A 19,770-nucleotide genomic window follows, 5' to 3' on the forward strand; every position below is an offset into this window, starting at 1 on the left:
TTCTGGGTAGTGTTGAGTCTTAATGAAAATCTTCCGCTTATTTATTATATTTTATTCTCATATTTCTACTTCTCTATCGTTGTGGTTGGGTTAGGCTGACGTGTCCGGTGGGAAATGGACACGTGCCATCACATCCAGATTTGGGGTGTGACACTTGGGTACAACAACATGATGCAGTGTTTGTCCTTTAGAAGTGACACTTATAAATAAGAGTAATAATATATGGTCCCCTTGAAAAAAGACAAATGTTCACATGTGTTTTATTTATATTAATTGGACTGATTTAGAATCACCACTTAATTTTTAAGGTAAAATTAAGAAAACGAATTCTTCAAAAGATTAAAACAGGAAATTAATTGAAAAATATTTAAAGGGGGTTCGAGGTTCTTATTAGCATTTCGGGAAGGGCTTAAAGCACCCGTAATGCCCGCTAACACACGGTTATCCGACAATTAATTATTTGGCTAATATTTTAAGTAATATGAATATTTGTCTAAGTTGCGAATAAGTAGTTTAAAACCATAAATCTTTTTAAGGGTATGGGAAAAATTACTTAAACAAGTAACTTATAAACAGTCTTGAAGTAGTAATGATTTTGTTAGAAATATAAGTGTTTGCTTGAAATGGACTCTTTTGGGGATTTGAATTTTTAAAACCTTAAGATTAATAGCGGATAATAAATGAGTAAACAAACACAGTAAAATAAGAGAGAGAGACTTGGGCCCAAATCTGGATTTTCTGTCCGCCTGGACCAGTATTTGGGCCCATTTTTGTTTTGGACCTTTGACCCATTTAAATCACTGATACCTGTCCTAATCTAACAAAAGTAGATATCTTTCTTTTGGACCTTAGGCCCAATTCCTTCACCTGTCCTAAGAATTAACAAATAATAGTAAATAAGTCTGCTTAGGCCCAAAAATACAATTTTTTTGAATTAAGAGTGGGCCTTTGGCCCAATCTTTTCAATTTCTCAATTTGTTGCTTCTTTCAACTTCGAGACCTGTTCGTCAATTTTTAGGGCTAGCTGACTCGGATAAAAATGGAATATGGGCCTCCGTGGCCCAGAGGAAAATGCGACGATAGAGACCGCGAGAACCCAGACAAATTTCACATGCAAACACGAAAATGAGAATTAGTAAGCAAGAGTCATGAATAATATAAGAGAAAACACTCAAATAAAACAGAATTTATATGCTACCATATTCTGAATTTGTATACTACCGCATTCTAATATTTATTATACTACCATATCCTAATATTTATTATACTATCATATTCTAAACTGAAACATCGAGTAACAAGCAAACCGAAGGACGAGCAAGGGAAATTTCCTTTCAAATTTGGACACAAACAAACTTGTGAACATTTTGTTTTTTTTTTAAAAAAAAGAACACAAATTCCAAAATACTATTTATTTAAGGTGAGTAAATACGCAACCACATAATGCCTTCTATACTTTCCAAACATATGACGGAAACATAGATGTTGTTTTAATAAAAATAAGCACAGAATAATGTTAACGAGTAACCAATGAACAAACTAAACTCAAATGAAATGACAAAACAGTGAAAATGGATAACTAAAAAAAAAAGAAATAGGACAGCCTTTAAATAACAGTGAATAAATAAATAATAATAATAATAATAATAACAATCTTGAAGCTCAAGAGAAGACAAGGGAACATTAGAAGCCTATAACGAACTTAGCAAATTGATTAAAGACCATTAGAAGTAGAGATTAACAAGCGACATAATAACGTACTACATTAGATAGTAAGGAAACAACAGACATATTTTGGATCCTAAGAGAGATCTCATGCGACCAACAAATAAGCTAGACACAAGTGAAATGAATAGAGCAAGTCTGTATAGCTAACGCATTCATAGTCGAGACCGAATGAACATCAAATCATTTCAAACAAAAAGAGAAAGAAATTCATCCGGCATTTTCGACAATAAAATGAAATAAACTTACAGCAAGAAAACTCAAACTCTTAACTAACGAATCCCGGACTTGAATCATACACCAAAGAATACACTTTCACCTTTAGCAGCTAAAGAGCTAAGATATTAAACGACAGATGCATTCATGAGAGGGAGAGAAGTCACCAACAGAGAGCTTCAGTTCTTAAACGAAATACCAACTAAAAGAATTAAGATCAAAGAAGTTTACCTTCTTTGGAGCAGCGAACTGAAAACTTGAACGAGCAGAACGGAATCGCCACCGAGACGCAATTCCTAGAATTCCAATGAGCGGCAAAAAAAACAACAGGAACAAGAACCAAAATCGAAATCTGGATTCCAGGAAACTATCTTAAATCTCTGTATGTAGTAGTATTGCTGGAATTTTCAATGTGTTGTCTTTGTCTAAAGGTTAACTGATTCCTATGTTTTTCTCCAATAATTTCTCCCAACTCCAAAAAAGAGCCCCCCTTTTACAAATGAATAATCCAAGAATATATAGAATAAACTAGGGTTCGGAATAGGGGGAAAACGGATGAAAATCCGGATAGAAAGAGGCCCATTCCAAATTCAAATTTCAAAAATTTTTCACCATTAAGGGGAGGCAACCTTTTCTCTGTAATTTAGACCCATTTCGGAAGAGGAAAGGGGGACGAACGGGTGGGATCGAATCACTCGTCCTTGGGTGCGACGTGGATCGATCCCACAGCCCCAAGGACTGAGACGCGGCTTGCTTTTGCTGCTGCGACAGTACGAGGGAAAGGGACATGAAAGAGACGACAAAGAGGAGCATTGTATTGCGTTCCTTGCTGCTTTTCCATGAATTCGCCGTGTATTTTCACGCTGCTGCGTGCTTTTCCATTTGTTCATTGTGAACGTCGTTTCTGGGTCTCTTTTCTGAAGAAGAAAAGGGTTGGGTCGGGTATGTACTGTATGTATGTGATATGTATTGATGTTGAGTTGTTTGGGACGTGTTTGGTGGGCTTTTAGAAGAGGAAGTGGGCTGGCAATTAAGGGGGATTTGGGCTGAAAATGGCCCAATATTTGTTACTTTAAAGGTTAAAAAAAAAGAGGTAAAAGGAGATGGCAAAAATCGTAAATAAGCTATAGCCACACCAAATTTAATTTGCGACTTTGGCTAAAAATCTAAATAAGATGAATTATCTAATTAGTTAACAAATTTCTTAATTTTAACGACATTAATTAATTTAACTAAAACATAATTAAATTAGATGCAAATTAATTAACTCGAAATTACAACTATAACTTAGACCAAACTAAATTAATAAAATATTTAACTTGAAATGTGAAATCTTCGGGGATGATTATTAAATATTTATAAAAACATACTAATAATATATATAATTATATAAAGCAAATTTATTATTCAAAAGTTATAAAATTTACAAGGCTATTTTAAAACTTGAAAATTGTAACTATAACTTAAACTAAAGTGAATTAATAAAACACTTAACTAAAACGTAACGTCTTTGGAGATGACTTTATAAAATATACTAATTAGGTAAGAACATAATTACCACCTAAAATGTTGTAGAAATGACTAAAAATAATCAAACCTCCAAAACATTTCGAATTTTTATAAACCTAATTATTTCAAATCATTTGAAATTAAGAAGTTCGAAAATTAATTTCTATCGTGGAGGGTCAAAATTGGGAGTCAACAACATGCATTATTGGATCTTAATTCTTAACTTAACCTTCCTAGTCCTCAAGGGACCTAATTATATATGAACTAAACCTTTAAAGTCTACTAATCAGGACAAGAATAGTCTTTCAACATTGGCAATAGAAACGTCGTTTCAATTTATGTGATGTACTTTCCTTTTTAGTGTGTCGAAAAAAGAATGACAAAGTATGTCTTTCTATCTTGTCTTAAAGGCATTGTACACGCCCGATAATCGATTCAGGATCCAACCCCAAGACTCGATTTAGGACTCGACCCCGACTCTCGATTCGAGACACAACATTTGAATTGGGACCCGACTCCAACTCTCGATCCGGGACCCAACCCCACAACTCGACCGGCGACCCGATTTCTAACCCGGATCCAACCATGACACGCGACAAGGGACCCAATCCAACCTCGACTCTCAACCCAAAACCCGACTTCGTCACCAGACCTGGAACCCCACCTCGACACTCGACCTAGGATCCGACCTCGAATCCTAACACGGGACCCGACACCCAGATCGGGATCTGACTTCGACCCAATCCGATCCGACCTCAAACCTGGGAGTTAGATCTCAGATCAGGTCTAGAGGTCCGTGTCCCAATTTATGTGATATAATTGCCCTTTTAGTCTGTTGAAAAAAGAATGACAAAATGTCTTTCTGTCTTGAGACCGTTGGTGGCTTCGTGCAGCTGCTGGAATGAAAATACCCTTAAATACTTCGTAATTGCCTTTCTTTTTGGAGGGGTTTTGGCATCTCTATATTTCTTCATAAAAGGGTGCTAATATATAGCAATTGCTGCAAAAAGCAGAGCAACTACTGACATATTGTCACACCTGCTACCAAAACACCCTTTGATACAGAGTGCTTTTTGTTTTGAGTTATCGAAGAGCGGCTAATTTTTTTTTAAGAAATGCAACCATGTTATTTGTTTTGGGTTATCGATAGAGAATGACACAAGTTAGCATGGCTCACACGTGTAATGCATGCCCATGACTAGTATATATATATATATAAAGTGGAAATGTCTTGAGTTTAAAGTTAAATTACGGAAATGTCTTTCACTAATTTTTTAATTGAATAAATACCTTACTTTTAAAATCAAATAAATAATGACAATTAAACTATACCAAATACATAATTAGATGTTACAACTTACAACTGATCATTTTCCACTTTTTAATGAGATTTAATAGTTAGTCCTTTTAGATGTTGAATAATTCTTTTGTCTTTCAAGGAAATATTATATCAAGACATTAAGTATAAAAATATGATAAATATACATATATAAATATGATAAATAAAAAAAGTAAATACAAACCAATAGAAAAATGGGAGTTGTATAGCCACATAGATGAAAGGACAAATCATTATTTAATATTCATTTGAATTGATTTTTTCTTTTATTGCTTATGAAATAAATGTTTTTTCTTTTAAGTTTTTCAATACATTTCTATAATAACTTTTTATGTTCTATAAAAATTATTAACAATTTTTTGGTTCATTTGGTCAACACAATCATATCCATCTATCAAATCACGTAAATTTACCCTTTTACTCTATAACTTTCGCATTCACTCACAACTTTTGATGCACTCTTCCTTTATAAATTGGACATAAAATGCTATTTCACTACACTTTTATATTTCATTATCTTATAATTCTATGTAATTTGTTTTTTTTTGGATATTCTTTCTTATTCTGATTAATATATTGTTTTGTTTAACCTTTTCCATTTTGTATGCATATGATAACATGTATATTTTATTGCCTTTTAAGTTAATTGAGTTGATATTGCAAATATTTTCTATACATGAGTTAGATCTATATATTTTATACAGTAATAGAGGTTAAACGTATTAGTATTATTAAAGTGGGAAGACTTCAAGTCTAAAATTAAATTATGATTTTACCCCTACACTAAATAAAATTGTTATAAAATATTTAATTGAATAATTGTTTTACCCTTCATGCAAGTATGTTTTGTGCACAATTGTAAATCTAAATTCATTAAATAATAAAACTGAAGTGACAAAAAACAATTTAAAGAAATAAATGTGGGAGAGCCTTTTCAGATGACCACATGAAACTGTTTTTAATATATTTATTGCTCCATCCAACCTGTCCTATTCCCTTATACTTCTTGAACTCCTAAATTTTTCAAATGTTATTTCCTTCCTATCCAATAATAGTTATCCACTATTGACTTGACACATTTTCTAAGAAACAATAAATAAATAAGGGTAATATTACTGTATTATCCTTTAACTTTATTAAATTTAATGCTTTGAAAATATAGATGACAAATAGTTTAATAACAAGGATAAAATATATACAAAAGATAAATTATCTCTTAATTTTCTAAATTAGACAAATATTGTTGGATAACTATTTTTAATATAGTGGACAACTATTGTTGGATAAAAAGGAGTATTATTTTGCTCATATTTAGATAGAGAGGCCTTCGTGAAAATATAGCGACAGATTTGAGCACTCATGTGTTATTTTATTATTATAGAAACTGTAGTTCTTCTACTTTATTAGTTAGGCTTCTTATTTGTTATGTCTTTCAATCATATCATAGAGTTAATATCATAAAAAATCACTCAACTATTAGAATTGATGAAGCAGATGAGCCCGTGCAAGCATCAGAACATGCATTCTCGCGATCTACAGAGTCCTTATGGCTTGCTCCTGAAAAGAATAATCAAGCAACCTTCTTCTTTAGAACAGACATTCCATTCATGGAACTTTGTTTTATATTAATAAAATCACTCAACTTAAATTTGTGCAATTATAATGTATGAATTTAGATTTTTTGTTAAATTTCATGTCTCCGTTTCTTTTATAAATTGTTGTTGAGCTTCTTCTTTTTGTCTGTTTCTTTAATTTATTGACCAAAAGGACCTTCGAAAAATTGTTTCAGATTATTCATGTTATTTTTCTTTAATAATGAATTTCTTCTTACAAAGTATGAAGGTTTAATTTACCTAAATATTATGAAAAGAAAAAAGAAAAAATATAACAGTAAACACATTTTATGAACATATATGCTAAAATGAAATCTTTGACTCCAACTTTTACCAACAATTCTTCGGATAGGCCTAAATTCTTATTCAAAAGTTAAATCGTAAGTTTATTAATATTATCTTATAATAAATTTAGTTGTTCATATATGTGAATCCATTGTTTAAGAAGATTTTAACATGAACAATATTAACGAATCTTCCGAAGGCCTTTTTTAATGAGAATTTTTGTGGAAATAGAGAAAGAAAGCGAGAAGAGGTGTAATGGATTTTCTTTAATTTTATTTATTTATGCATTTTATGCTTCAATACATACAAAAATAATTTATTTTATCATGTTAGATTTTCTTTTAATGATAAAATTTGGTTGAGTGATTTTGAAAAATAAAAATCTTAAGTTGAATGATTTTTTTGATACAAAACAAAGTTTAATGACTTTACTACATCAATTTTAATAGTTGAGTGACCTTTTATGATATTAACTCCATATCATATCTATATATATAATAAAGGAGAAACATAGAGAAGGTGATGTGACACCTCTCTATGGCCTCCATTTGCATTTATCTTTTTTCTCCTTTTTTTGGCCTTTTTAAAAAATTTAAATTAATTATTGTATTGTAAATTATTATATTGTGAAAGTAATACTTAATTTAGTACAAATAAATATTTTATTAATGGATGAACATTTACAACAAAAACTCTTCACATTCTTTTTTTATTTGTTTGTCTCACTTCTAATCATAAAATGATAATATTTTCTTATATTTTAAGTAGTTTTTAATTTATTCACAAGGAGTTATTATACACGACTTACTTCTCTTTAATTTTAACTTTTAATAATATTCATAACTCTCATAATTCTTATGTCCATAACCTCTAAACTTAAATTTGTAAGTTTATGATGTCTTATGATATTCCTCTATTTTGCCTATAAATTCATATTTAGTTCATGGAGATTCACATTCAAGATTACCCTTTCTCTTCTTCATCATATTGGTTTGTGAATGAACTAACATGTAAGAAAAAAGAAGTACATGAAGGTAAGAAATATTTCATTCTCAAATCTTTATTTTTTCATTTCCTCTATTTTGTCTATATAAATTCATATTTGATTTGTGAATGAACTAACATGTAACAAAAAAGAAGTACATGAGGTAAGAAATATTTCATTCTCAAGTCTGTATTTTTTCATTTGTTCTATTTTTTCTGTATAAATTCATATTTAGTTTCATGAAGATTACATTTAAAATTATCATTTCTCTTCTTCATCATATTTGTTTGTGAATTATCTAACATGTAACAAAAAAAAAGTACATGAAGGTAAGATATATTTCATTCTCAAGTTTTTATTTTTATTTTTATGTACTTGGACATGCTTTCTTAATATTTTGTTTATATATGTGTTATATATCATTCACCAAGCAAGTATAATAAAAAAATAATACCTTTATAATTCTTAATAATATGTTATCAGTATGTAGTTGTTCTTTCTAATATTCAGTTTCAAAATATAATGTAGTTTAATTATAATATTTGTTAGATTTCAAGAAATGATAATTATTTAGTATTGTTAGTACTATTGAAAAAATAATAAACAAATATATTACATATACTTTCAATTTCTTTTTTTTTCTTTTGGTATTTTATTTTTTAATTGGTACATGATATTTTATTTATCCATATAATATTTTTTTATTCAATTGGTTGCATATGATGAAGAGTTTGACATATGGAGCAAAATATGATAGCAAATCTACTTGCAAAGGGATGGTAGAAAGAAAAAAAATTGAAGCATAATTAAAAATCATTTTTTAGATCTTTTTTTTTTTTACTTGAACTTGTATTAGTAGCTTAAGTTACTTTTCCTAGAATTTTTTTAATTTTGATTTGTATAAATAATTTAGCTACATGTATTGTCAATGTTAATCATATGATCTTTTACTATTCTACCTTTTTTTTTTGGTTATGAAGCACAATTAATATAATTATCCCATTTTAATAACAAAAACAAATTATGATTATCCCATTTCATTTTTATTATACTTGCAAAAATGTAATTGAAAATAAAATATTAACTTCATGATGTCATTTTTTTGCGTGTGTAACAATCTGTTTTTGTCACTATTCTTTTTTGTTTGAAAATGAATTTATAATTTTTATGTAGTCACAGATGATTATATTTTTTTCTTCTTTTTTTGTATTTTCACCCCTTATATTTTCATTTATTTATTTTACAAATAAAATCAATGCATAATTATTAATACATTTAATGTAATAAAATTGTACATTTCAATTATTTATAACTCATATCTCTTCATTTACTTGTAACTTCTAATGTTAAATATTATTCATAACTTTTGTATGTTTCATTTTTCAGAATTCTTATAAATATATTTAATTAGCGTTTAAAAAATTATAATAAACTAATATAATAATAAAGACATAATAAAAATTTTAAAAGTTGTTTTACGATATCAGAATTTGTATAGAAAATTAGTATTCCTACAAAAGATAGAGGAAATTCAAACATATAAAATATGAGTGACTTTTATGTTATAAAACAAAATTGAGTCAATTTATAAGTGAACTATTCAAAGTTGAGTGACCAAATTGGCTGAAAGTGGTATTTTGGGAAAAGGGTATTTAGAGAGATAGAATGACAGCACATCCCTATTTAATGGGAAGACTCTCACTTGAGCAGAAATGTGACAGCACCATTACATTGAATATATTGTTGTTGCTCTAACAAAGTTACCTTACAATCACTTTAACACTTAATCTATGATATACCATATATGTAATACCTGCAAGAATGTTTGATGTCTTAAAACTTCAGTTCTTCGACCTTCAAAACGTTCTGAAGGGAACTGTCCACATAAAGATGCAGCAATGTATCATGTAGAAGCAAGATCTTAACAGAGTGGCATTACAGCATTTTGGTGGACTCATAAGAAGCAAAAGGGTAGCATAACTCATAAGAAAATACAAAAGGGTGAAACCATTCAATTCAGGAATCACAAACATTAAGGACTGAGTGAATAGTTTGCAATGTGTTTAATTTAAAATTACAATGAATTCACCAGCTTCTGGGAAGTTTACAGATTTTTTATTAAAAGAAACAACTCATAAAGAAATTACATGTGATGTTCCAAATTGCACCAGCTACAAACTCTGCATACCCTGTTAAAGACAAATTCAATGACTTAATAGATCATAAAATATAGTTATAGTTGTCCAGACTCCAGAATATTTAGAGCTACAAAACATACAAAAACAAACAATCCGACAAAGGTATGATCTTTCTCTTTCTGGTGTCAAATTTTTAGCTCCAGGAATACACATTTTAGTTTAAGATCACAACCAACACCATACGAATGTGATCTCACAGATACGGGTCTGCGGTAGGTAGAGAGTGTGCAAATCTTATTACCCTTACCTAGAGGTAGATGCACTGTTTCCAAAAGATCCTCGGCTCAAGTAACGCATATCAAAGCAGTTCAAAATACAGAAGTAAAGCAGACATAGCAAATAATACAGATATTAGTTTACAGCCAATAAATAATTACAACTGTTTTTTTTCTTTTTATATAAATATTTATAACTTTGTGTGAGAACTGCCTTAAAAATGTCCATTTATCATACAACAAAAATCACAGTTGAAAATGGGTAAAAGTCTTAGGTCCTAGCTTAAGTAACTAGTTCCTCAACCTTGCTTTGAAAATCATCAACAATACCATTAACTTTGCAGATGTGGTCATCAGTTAGAGGTGATAAATGGGCGTTTTGAGTTGAATTTGAACAAATTACAATGGGACTATAACCTTGTCATTTTCTGGAAATCCATCATCCATGGCTGAGTTTACCAGAGTTCAGCATTTCGTTACAGCATGTCACGCTTGCTTAGTTTGCCCACAACCAATCGAACTTCATCAGCATCCACATCTCCAACCACAGTAAGATCTTTTCTATCCTATTAATTGAAATTGATTTTATCCCTTTCATATCAAAAAGACAAAAAAGATGAATCAATTTTATGATGTACTAAAAAAAAGGAAAGAAAGAAAATATAATCTGTACCTGGAAGAGAGGATAATCTTTTAAGTATCTCTTCATCATGAGATGTATCGAATTTCAACACCATTTTCTGCAAGAAAACCCAAATGACTCCACGAGGGTTAAAGATAACAGTGAAGACAGTTCATAAAGTTTAAAGCCGTTATTTCTGATTCATCAAAATCATGCAGAATAAAGCTTTTCTCAGTAGTGTACCTTGATGATGACGAGCTTGAAATTGGTATTTTGATTATATTCGACTTGTGCTTCTTGTATATCCTTGGCTGACTTAACAACAGATTTGTTGCAGATGTCTACCTCAATGTACTTGAGAGAAAGGATGTCCATGAAACAAGAAGAGATCTCCATAAGATCTTGACATCTAAGCAAAACCAATTGTTCAAGGTTAGGAAAGGCATCATCAGCTACAATTCATTTCATCAAGGACAAATATTCTAGTTTCAAGATTTTGAGTTTAGGGAACTTGCCACTGCTCACTTTCCATTCCCCATGATCACCAAATTCAACGCGGTACAGTTTGAGTATGTCAAGGTGCTTGAGATGATCAACAGTTTCTGATAAGTACTGAGAATTCAGGTAAAAGCCAGAGAATTTCAGGTATTTGAGATTTGGTTCAGAGATGCAAAAGGGGACGGTTTCACAGGCTTTTGATAAATGAAGATTTAGTATTTCAAGCCGTATTGGAAAATTCAACATATGGTACTGATGGGGGTATTTTAAGCACTGGACTTCACATTTCAGTTTTCGAAGATTAGGTGTTTTTCTCAGCATCAATTCTGCATCCTCAACACGAGTGAAATATGGATTGGAAAGGGTTTCCAAATCATCAAGTTTTGGAGAGTTCTCGAGTAATGCTTTTTTATTTTCAGGGCAGAAGTTAGGAATATACAGATATCTCAATTTAACCATATCCCAAACTGTACTAGGTAGTAATAGCGTCATAGCTGATCTACGCTTTAATATAAGAGTTTCAAGGTTCCAAAGATTGGATATGCTTGAAGGAATTGAATTCTGATGAGTGAGCGCAGAGAAATACCTCAAGTAAGGGAGCTCAGTTGGAATAAAATCAATAACAACCTGGTGTTCCAAATCCAGTACTTTTAGAAACTTGAAATGTGGTAAAATGGGGAATCATTGCTCTTCTTTTGCATTTCCTTGTCTACCTAGCTTTCTACTGTGCTACTTCACTTATGTTTGGTCTTATGGAAAGACTAAAGTAAGTTGTGAGATGATCTTTTCAACTGCAATATGTGAGCTTGGATATGTTGAGGGATAGATTCATTTCTCTAACCTGCAAAGAAGAGATATAAAAAGAAAACAATGTGGTCTTGTCTTTCCTTTGGCTTGCGTTGATATGTGTGTAGGCTGTAGCCTAATTTGCAAAGTTTAGCCTAACTCATGTCTACCCCCTTGAAAATTCTACTTCAAACTTATTTTATTTGTTGGCACTTCTCTTTATGGGTGGTCATTAGTTGGGTCTCTTGAGTCTTGACTCAACTAATGCACTGCTTTGGTTCCCTTTCACTTTGGTAAGTTGGCTTGTGATTCTGGGACCCACAAATTAGCACTTGCCTTATCATTTATGATAGCAGAAATGTAAGCTTTTCTGATCCCAAGAGGAAAATAGATAAGTTTAATTAGGAGAGGGCTAGCTCATACCGAATACAACTAATCTCTGATCAATGAGTTAAAAGTTGTACACCTTTCGTATGTTCTGAATTCTGATAAGTAACTTAAGTACATACCATGAGTAGTTGTCTTCCCATACTTGTTTTGTGTACTTTTAGTATCTTGTTCCAATCATGAACCTGATTCTCATATTCTTGTTCCACATCATGTCAATTTTTATCTTTGTATTTTTACTAATTCTTGTTGTCTGATTATCTACTAATATGGAGCAGGTCACAGGAGATGATGGTGAATCTGGTGGGGATCGACACGCTTCAATCTTTGTTCTTGGCAGACAGTTATTTGTTGCCATGTTGATGTTAGATACTTGGCAATATTTTATGCATCGGTACATGCACCAAAACAAGTTCTTGTACAAACATATCCATGATCAACATCACCGGCTAATTGTTCCGTATGCATTTGGAGCTTTGTACAACCACCCTTTGGAGGGTCTGATTCTTGACACAATCGGCGGGGCTCTAGCTTTCCTTGTCTCTGGCATGTCACCACGTACCTCCATTTTCTTTTTCTCATTTGCTACGATCAAGACGGTTGATGATCATTGCGGACTATGGTTGCCCGGAAATCTCTTCCATATCTTCTTTAAAAACAACTCCGCTTACCATGATATCCATCACCAGCTTTATGGGACCAAGTATAACTATTCACAGCCTTTCTTTGTGACGTGGGATAGGATACTTGGTACTTACATGCCATATGAACTTGAGAGGAGACCAGAAGGAGGTTTTGAAGCTAAGCCTGTTAAAGATTGCAAGGAACATTGACAATACTGTTAGTACATGTTTGTCATAGAGTATGTACCACTGCAATTTTTGCCTTATTCAAATGCTTAGTTACTCATTTAATTTGTAGAGAGTATATAATTAAAGGGTTCTGCATCTATTGTTGTATAACTGGTGTTGGTTTCGAGGTTTGAGAAAGGAATAGGGTCGAATAATAGTTTCCTTTTAGTTTACAATGAATGCAACAGCCGTTAGACGTTTTACAGAATCTTTATTAAACGAAATAACTCATAAAGAAATTACATGTGATATTCCAAATTACTCTAGCTACACACTCTGGATACCCTGTTAAAGAATAACTCAATGGGCATTTTTTGAGTTGAATTTGAACGGATTACAATGGGTTGAACTCAGATTTACTGATCCATCAAAACTTTACTACAGTTAATGTTTTTGTGTGTGTCATGAAATGGTATTACAGTGAGCAAAATGAGTATAGCACATTTGTGTTGACAAGTTGGGACTACAACCCTGTCATTATTTGGAAATCCATCATGGTTGAGTTCACCAGAGCTCAGCATTTTGTTAGAGCATGCCACGCTTTCTCAGTTTCTCCACAACTAATTGAACTTCATCAGCATCCACATCTCTGGTCACAGTAAGTTTCTTCTCTTTCATATCGAAAAGACAAAAAAGATGAATCTATCTATTTGGTGTACTCAAAAAAAAGGAAAGAAAGAAAAAAAAAAGCAGTACCTGGAAGAAAAACTAATCTTTTATATGCCTTGGATATATCTTCACCATAGGATACCAAATTTAACCTCTTTTTCTGCAAGAGAAAAACCCAAATGTAAAACGAGGCCACGAGGTAAAGATAACAGAGAAAACAGTTTGTAAAATTTAGGCCATTTCTGATTCATCAAAATCATGCAGAGTAAAGCTTTTTTCAGTAGTGTACCGATGAGAACGAGCTTGAAATTAGTATTTTGATAATCTTCGACTTGTGTTTCTTGTATATTCATGGCTGACTTGACAACCGACTCATTGCAGTCTTCTACCTCGATGTACTTGAGAGAAGGGATGTCCATGAAACAAGAAGGGATCTCCATAAGATGTTTACATCCACGCAAAACCAATTGTTCAAGGTTAGGAAAGGCATCATCAGCTACAATCCATTTCATCAAGGACACACATTTTAGTTTCAAGATTTTGAGTTGAGGGAACTTGCCATTGCTCACTTTCCATTCCTCAAATTTAACGTAGTACAGTTTGAGTACCTCAAGGTTCTTCAGATGATCAGCAGTTTCTGATAAATACTGAGAATCCATGTAAAAGGCAGAGAGTTTCAAGTATTTGAGATTTGGTGCAGAGATGCAAAAGGGGGTGGTTTGAAAGGCTTTTGATAAATGAAGATTTAGTATTTCAAGCCGTATTGGAAAATTCAACACATGCCAGTGATGGGGGAATTCTAAGCACTCGACTTCACATATCAGTTTTCGAAGATTAGGTGTTTTTCTCAGCATCAATTCTGCATCCTCAACACGAGAGAAATATAGAGTGGAAAGGGTTTCCAAATCATCAAGTTTCGGAGAGTTCTCGAGTAATGCTTCTTCATTTTCTGGGATGAAGTTAGGAATATGCAGATGTCTCAATTTAACCATATCCCAAACTGTACCAGGTAGTAATAGCATATTATTTCTCCAAGCTGATCTACGCTTTAATATAAGAGTTTCAAGGTTCCAAAGATTGGATATACTTGAAGGAATTGAATTCTGATCAATGAGCGCAGAGAAATACCTCAAATAAGTAAGCTCAGTTGGAATAAAATCAATAACAACCTGGTGCTCCAAATCCAATACTTTTAGAAACTTAAAATTTAATAAAATGTGTGAAATTGAAAAAGCAGGAGAGGATAAGGGGGCGTAGTTCTTAAGAAGTACAGACCCAACAAGCGAGCAAGACGCACTCCATTCAACAAGACTATCCATTTCAGTGAAGGCCAAGTGAGCATGCCGTTTGTGAGAGTAAACAGCGTTGGTACTCTGATCCCTGTGAATATATCAATTAACAAAATCATATCATTAATTTTCAAATATAACTTGAAATACTTGATTGATTGAAAGTACCATTACTTATCATATTACCGTTTTATCCATAGTAGAAAATTCTCCTCAGCTGCTCTTTCCTTGCAGAAGTCGAGTAATACATCATGAAGGCGACATGCTTTGACCTTACCATCTGATTCGGCCCTCTTAGTAACAATTACTAGATTTCTTCCAATAAGATTCTCCAAGTAACCTTCTGCTATATCCTCCAACCTCCTGCCTTCACTACTTTTTATAAATGATTCTGATATCCATAACCTTATTAACCTTGAAATGTCAATCACTTCATCCTCTAAAAATGCTCCAAAATAAAGGAAGCAAGACTTAAGATGACAGGGTAAAACATGATAACTTTGGTCTACAATGGCTCTTGAGTCATTGTGAATGTGGGTACCCAAATTGTTGGCCACTTGTTCCCAACATTCTACTTCCTTTTCCATCTCTGACAGAATACCAGCAACCAAAACAATCGAAAGAGGGAGTTGTCCACACATTTTTGCTATTCTTAACCCAACATCTTTTAGGAGAGGGGAGCAGCTTTGTTCACCAAACACTTTCTTTTCAAGCAGCTTCCAACTTTCATCTTTGTCAAACATACGAAGATGAAGGGGATCACTATGAACACTAGCATATTTGGCAATTTCATGATGTCTTGTCGTTAGAATGATTCTGCTTCTGTTATTGACATCTGGAAAACAACCTCTTAAATCATCCCAAGCACTATTGTCCCACACGTCATCAACAAGGATAAGGTACCTTCGGGGCAATAAAGTTTTGCGAAGCATATCAGCTAATTCATTGTCAGGAAGTTCTCTACGGTCAGAATCCTCACCGACAGCATCACATAGCAAGGCCAATAACAAGTCCTTATATGAATATACTTGAGACACACAACATTGCGCACAAATATCAAATTGAGAGACAACTGACCTGTCAGAATAGAGTGTGTTGGCCAAAGTCGTCTTACCTAGACCTGGCATGCCGTGAATTGAAATGACATCTTGCCCTTTGGTTCCATTCAGTAGTTGATTTCTTAAAGTTTCTATGACATCCTTAAACCCAACAATTTCTTCATTCATCCTCGGAGTCCTTGCCAGTTTTGATGATGTACGAGCAATGTCAGTCTTCATTGTATCGTCAACAGTGTTCTTTTCCTGAATCTTTTCTTTGATACAAGTAATATCCTCTATGATAATCTGGAGCCAACCCTTGAGGCGCCAATGAGGAATGCCTTTGTTTATACAAGCATCAACCACATATTCCACCTTATGTGCTTTCCTAATTATCTGTATAGCACAATCTTCACTCAGTCTCTTGAACTTATTGTGTGGCTCTTCTACGACAACCTTCAGGAAAGGTTGCAAGCTCTCAAATTCATTTTGAATTACTTGAATTTGAGTCTTGTGTAAAGCGAATGAATCTGAATAACGGCCTTGGAAATCCTTCAGGTTTTTCAATAGAAAATCGACATAGCCTAGTCCATGAATCCTTGGCAAGTTACATTGAAATGCCTTTTGCATGACGAGGTAGATCATCACCTTGATAGGCTCAATGTTTATGGAAAGATCAAAACCAAACTCCCGGTTGATATCCTCCAACGTTGTGTCTTCCTCCTCCCCCTTCATATCATAGAATGAGTAAATAAGAAGTCCAGCATCAATAATAACAGAATCCATATCTTGAGGTTGAAATTCCAGATCTAGTATTGGCAGATGAATGAGATCATCTTTTAGAAGGCAGAGCATCTCCTGAAGGTCAGCCATTTGATCACTCAAACCAACCATCAGACTGTGTGTCGGAATCTCCACAATGCCACTCTCAGCTGCATGCTTCTTTTGAGCTTGTGGCATGGTCGACTTCAAAGCTTGCAGGACATCAATATAAATATTGTTGCGGCTGATGCCTGGCTGAATGGACTTAATCTTCATTTCCATGAAATCAGAAAGCAAACAACTGACTTCACTTGAAGCCAAGTCTTGATTTCTGTTTCCATACATTGGTAAATTCAACCACACAACCATTGCGATGTGGCTAGCCTCAATTAAAGCATGAGTATAAAAAGTAGTATGTTGGTATTGAGGCTCTATACATTTGTTAGAAACAAAGCAGACAAAAAATCTCAATAACTTCAACTCCTTTAACACTTGTTCTATTTGTTCCTTGGGTCCTGGAACAAACAGCAATGAAGATGGATCATTGATCTTGACTAGAACATTGAGATTCCCCACAACAGCATTGATGAATTCCATCACAAATTCGGGATTAGTATCATCATCATCTACCTTGTTGTCTGCAAGTAGTGTTTTTGGAAATGAGTATTTAGCTCTGAATTCTTGCTTAGTCTTCCAAATTACTTTCTTCCAGTATGCAAATCCATCATATGGCTGGATGCTAATAGCACACAGCGTCTTGCAAATTAGCTCCTTCCAGTATGCAAATGCATTATGTGGAGGTGGTGTATTAATCCTCTTGCAAATTTCTAGCATTTTCTGTGAGTTATCTAGCATACCACATTCACTTGCAAAAGTGAAGCTCTGCAAATGGAGAAAACAATTAAGGACTTTTAACTCCCATAGAAAGAAATCTATTCGATGCCTTAGAACATCCGAGTATCTCTGGCCTCTCACCATCCTAATTAGGAAGCGATTTTTCAGATCAGACAATTCATTGTTGAAATTCATCCTTGTGACACATGAATTAGACCTATTATGGAAGAAGAGTGTAACATCCGACAATTTGAAGTGGCTTAGAAGGAGCTTGAAATTTGGAAATAGTCATTTTTTATTTTTTTATTTTTTTGAAAAATTTAGAATCTGGAAAATTGGCCAAGTATGGGAGAAAGTGAGTTTTTGGCCAACTTTGAGTAGTCGTAACTCCTAGGTCGGGATGAGTTAGGAGTATTTCCAATTATGGTTGCGAAGCTCGTGGAATAACCTTTTCAACGCCACCAAGTTTGCTCGATTCCGAGTTCGTATGAGGGAGTTATGCCCTATAGAAGTTGGGCAATTGGAAGGGAAATCCGTCCGGAAATTTAAGGGCATTTTGGTCCTTTCACAAATCATTTATTTTGAGCTCATATTGTTGTATTAGGATGATCTTTGGATCATTTTTGTCCCATTTTGAAAGAGAAAGAGTTAGGGTTCTTGAGAGTGAAGAAGGAGAAGAAGAAGAGAAGAAAGAGGGATCAACAAGATCATTGTGGAATTTTCGTCGGGGGTGATCCCTATCAAGGTATGTGAGTTTTTTTCGTGTGGGTTGATCCTTTCCCTCACACACACTAAGTTTATTCTATGATTTGAGAAAAGATTTGGATTTGTTGTTGAAGTATTGAAGTTGTTAGTTGTTGTTGATGTTGTTGGTGGTGTTGTTGAAGTATTGTTCGTTGTGGGACATGAGTGGGTCGAGTATTTAAGTCAAAACCTATTGTATGTTGAGGGAATTATGACCCTAAGAGTTGTGACCCTTTTAAAGTTGATTCACCATCTTTTCGCAGCAAATTTCTGAGCTGTTGATCCCCATCTACGGGCCTGACCTACGGACCGTAGATCGATTGACGGTCCGTACTGGTCAACCGTCGATCGGGACAGAAGTTGGGTTTTTGAGGCATCGATCTACGGGCACGACCTACGGTCCGTAGCCTGATCCACGGACCGTAAGTCAGGATCGTAGGTCAACACTTAGTCTTTTTCTTAAATGAATTCTGGGGAAAATCTCTGACGCGATCTACGGACCGTAAGTCCATCTACGGTCCGTCGATGGCGTCCGTAAGTCCCATCTGTGTCACCAGAAATCTGAAGTCTCAGCCAAGTTTCCCCATTTCTTTTCTCACTTTCTCAAGCAAGTTCCAAAGTATTATACCTATGTTTTATGGTTGTTTCCGACACTCCATAGTACGTCTAAGTGTTCAAGAATCCCTCCATAACATGTGATCGAACACCTTGAATTCATAATTCCGATTCAAGGAAAGATAGTTCCAAGTCAAGTGAAGTTAGCAGTCAAGTTTCAAGTCGAGTAAGAGTCCCAGTTTCAAGTTAAGTCAAGAGTTTAAAGTTGAGTTCATTTCTCAAAGTTATTAGGGAACTATGTATTCCCAAAGAAGTTTTAAAGAAAGGTCTTTACATCTAAACAAGGTTGGAAACTGAGATTTCCAAAGAGCCTTCGGGCTAGTTTTTGAGTAATTATCTCATATCAGCAGGAATAAATATGTTTTAAAAACATAAGAGCCAGTACATTTTTGGGAGTAGTATCAAGCACTGAATTGGGGGAGCGTTCAAAGAACCCACAGCCCCCATAGAACCATGTTAGCCACCATGGGTAGAAAAGGATCATGCTTTTTAGATGAATCCTTTTCAGATTAGACTAGTGGATCCATTAGGCAGTTCAGGTCTTATACCTTTGGCCGGGTATAAGATGCTCTGGCAGCGTGAGGTCGATCGCTGTATCATCACTATAGCTCTTATGTGATGGTTGTCGGTTAGAGAAACTCCCACAGCAGT

The 19,770-nt window shown here is 33.7% G+C and overlaps 3 protein-coding genes across 5 annotated transcripts in view; 1 reads left to right on the forward strand and 2 right to left on the reverse strand.

The window, feature by feature from the left end:
• LOC125868253 (sphinganine C4-monooxygenase 1-like) overlaps positions 1-13,298 on the forward strand; it is a 185,393-nt gene extending 172,095 nt beyond the window's left edge. Inside the window, exon 4 of one of the 3 annotated variants that reach the window (XM_049548883.1) lies at positions 13,171-13,298. In XM_049548883.1, coding sequence (XP_049404840.1) covers positions 13,171-13,211 — 41 coding nt within the window. In that variant the 3' untranslated portion in view covers positions 13,212-13,298. Of the gene's footprint in view, positions 1-12,647 lie in introns of those variants that run through there. The other 2 variants (XM_049548881.1, XM_049548880.1) reach the window with 2 other exon arrangements.
• LOC125868247 (putative late blight resistance protein homolog R1B-16) overlaps positions 1-17,955 on the reverse strand; it is a 144,236-nt gene extending 126,281 nt beyond the window's left edge. Inside the window, exons 1-2 of the mRNA XM_049548876.1 lie at positions 15,314-17,955; positions 14,447-15,218 (exon numbers count right to left, since the gene is read on the reverse strand). Coding sequence (XP_049404833.1) covers positions 14,447-15,218; positions 15,314-17,955 — 3,414 coding nt within the window. The remainder of the gene's footprint in view (positions 1-14,446; positions 15,219-15,313) is intronic.
• Positions 10,284-19,770, reverse strand: part of LOC125868246 (putative late blight resistance protein homolog R1B-23) — a 94,665-nt gene continuing 85,178 nt past the window's right edge. The window contains 1 exon segment of the mRNA XM_049548875.1: positions 10,284-10,519. The gene's annotated coding sequence lies outside the window, so the exon portion shown is untranslated.

Source organism: Solanum stenotomum, chromosome 6 (assembly GCF_019186545.1).
Source record: "Solanum stenotomum isolate F172 chromosome 6, ASM1918654v1, whole genome shotgun sequence".
NCBI classification, from domain to species: domain Eukaryota; kingdom Viridiplantae; phylum Streptophyta; class Magnoliopsida; order Solanales; family Solanaceae; genus Solanum; species Solanum stenotomum.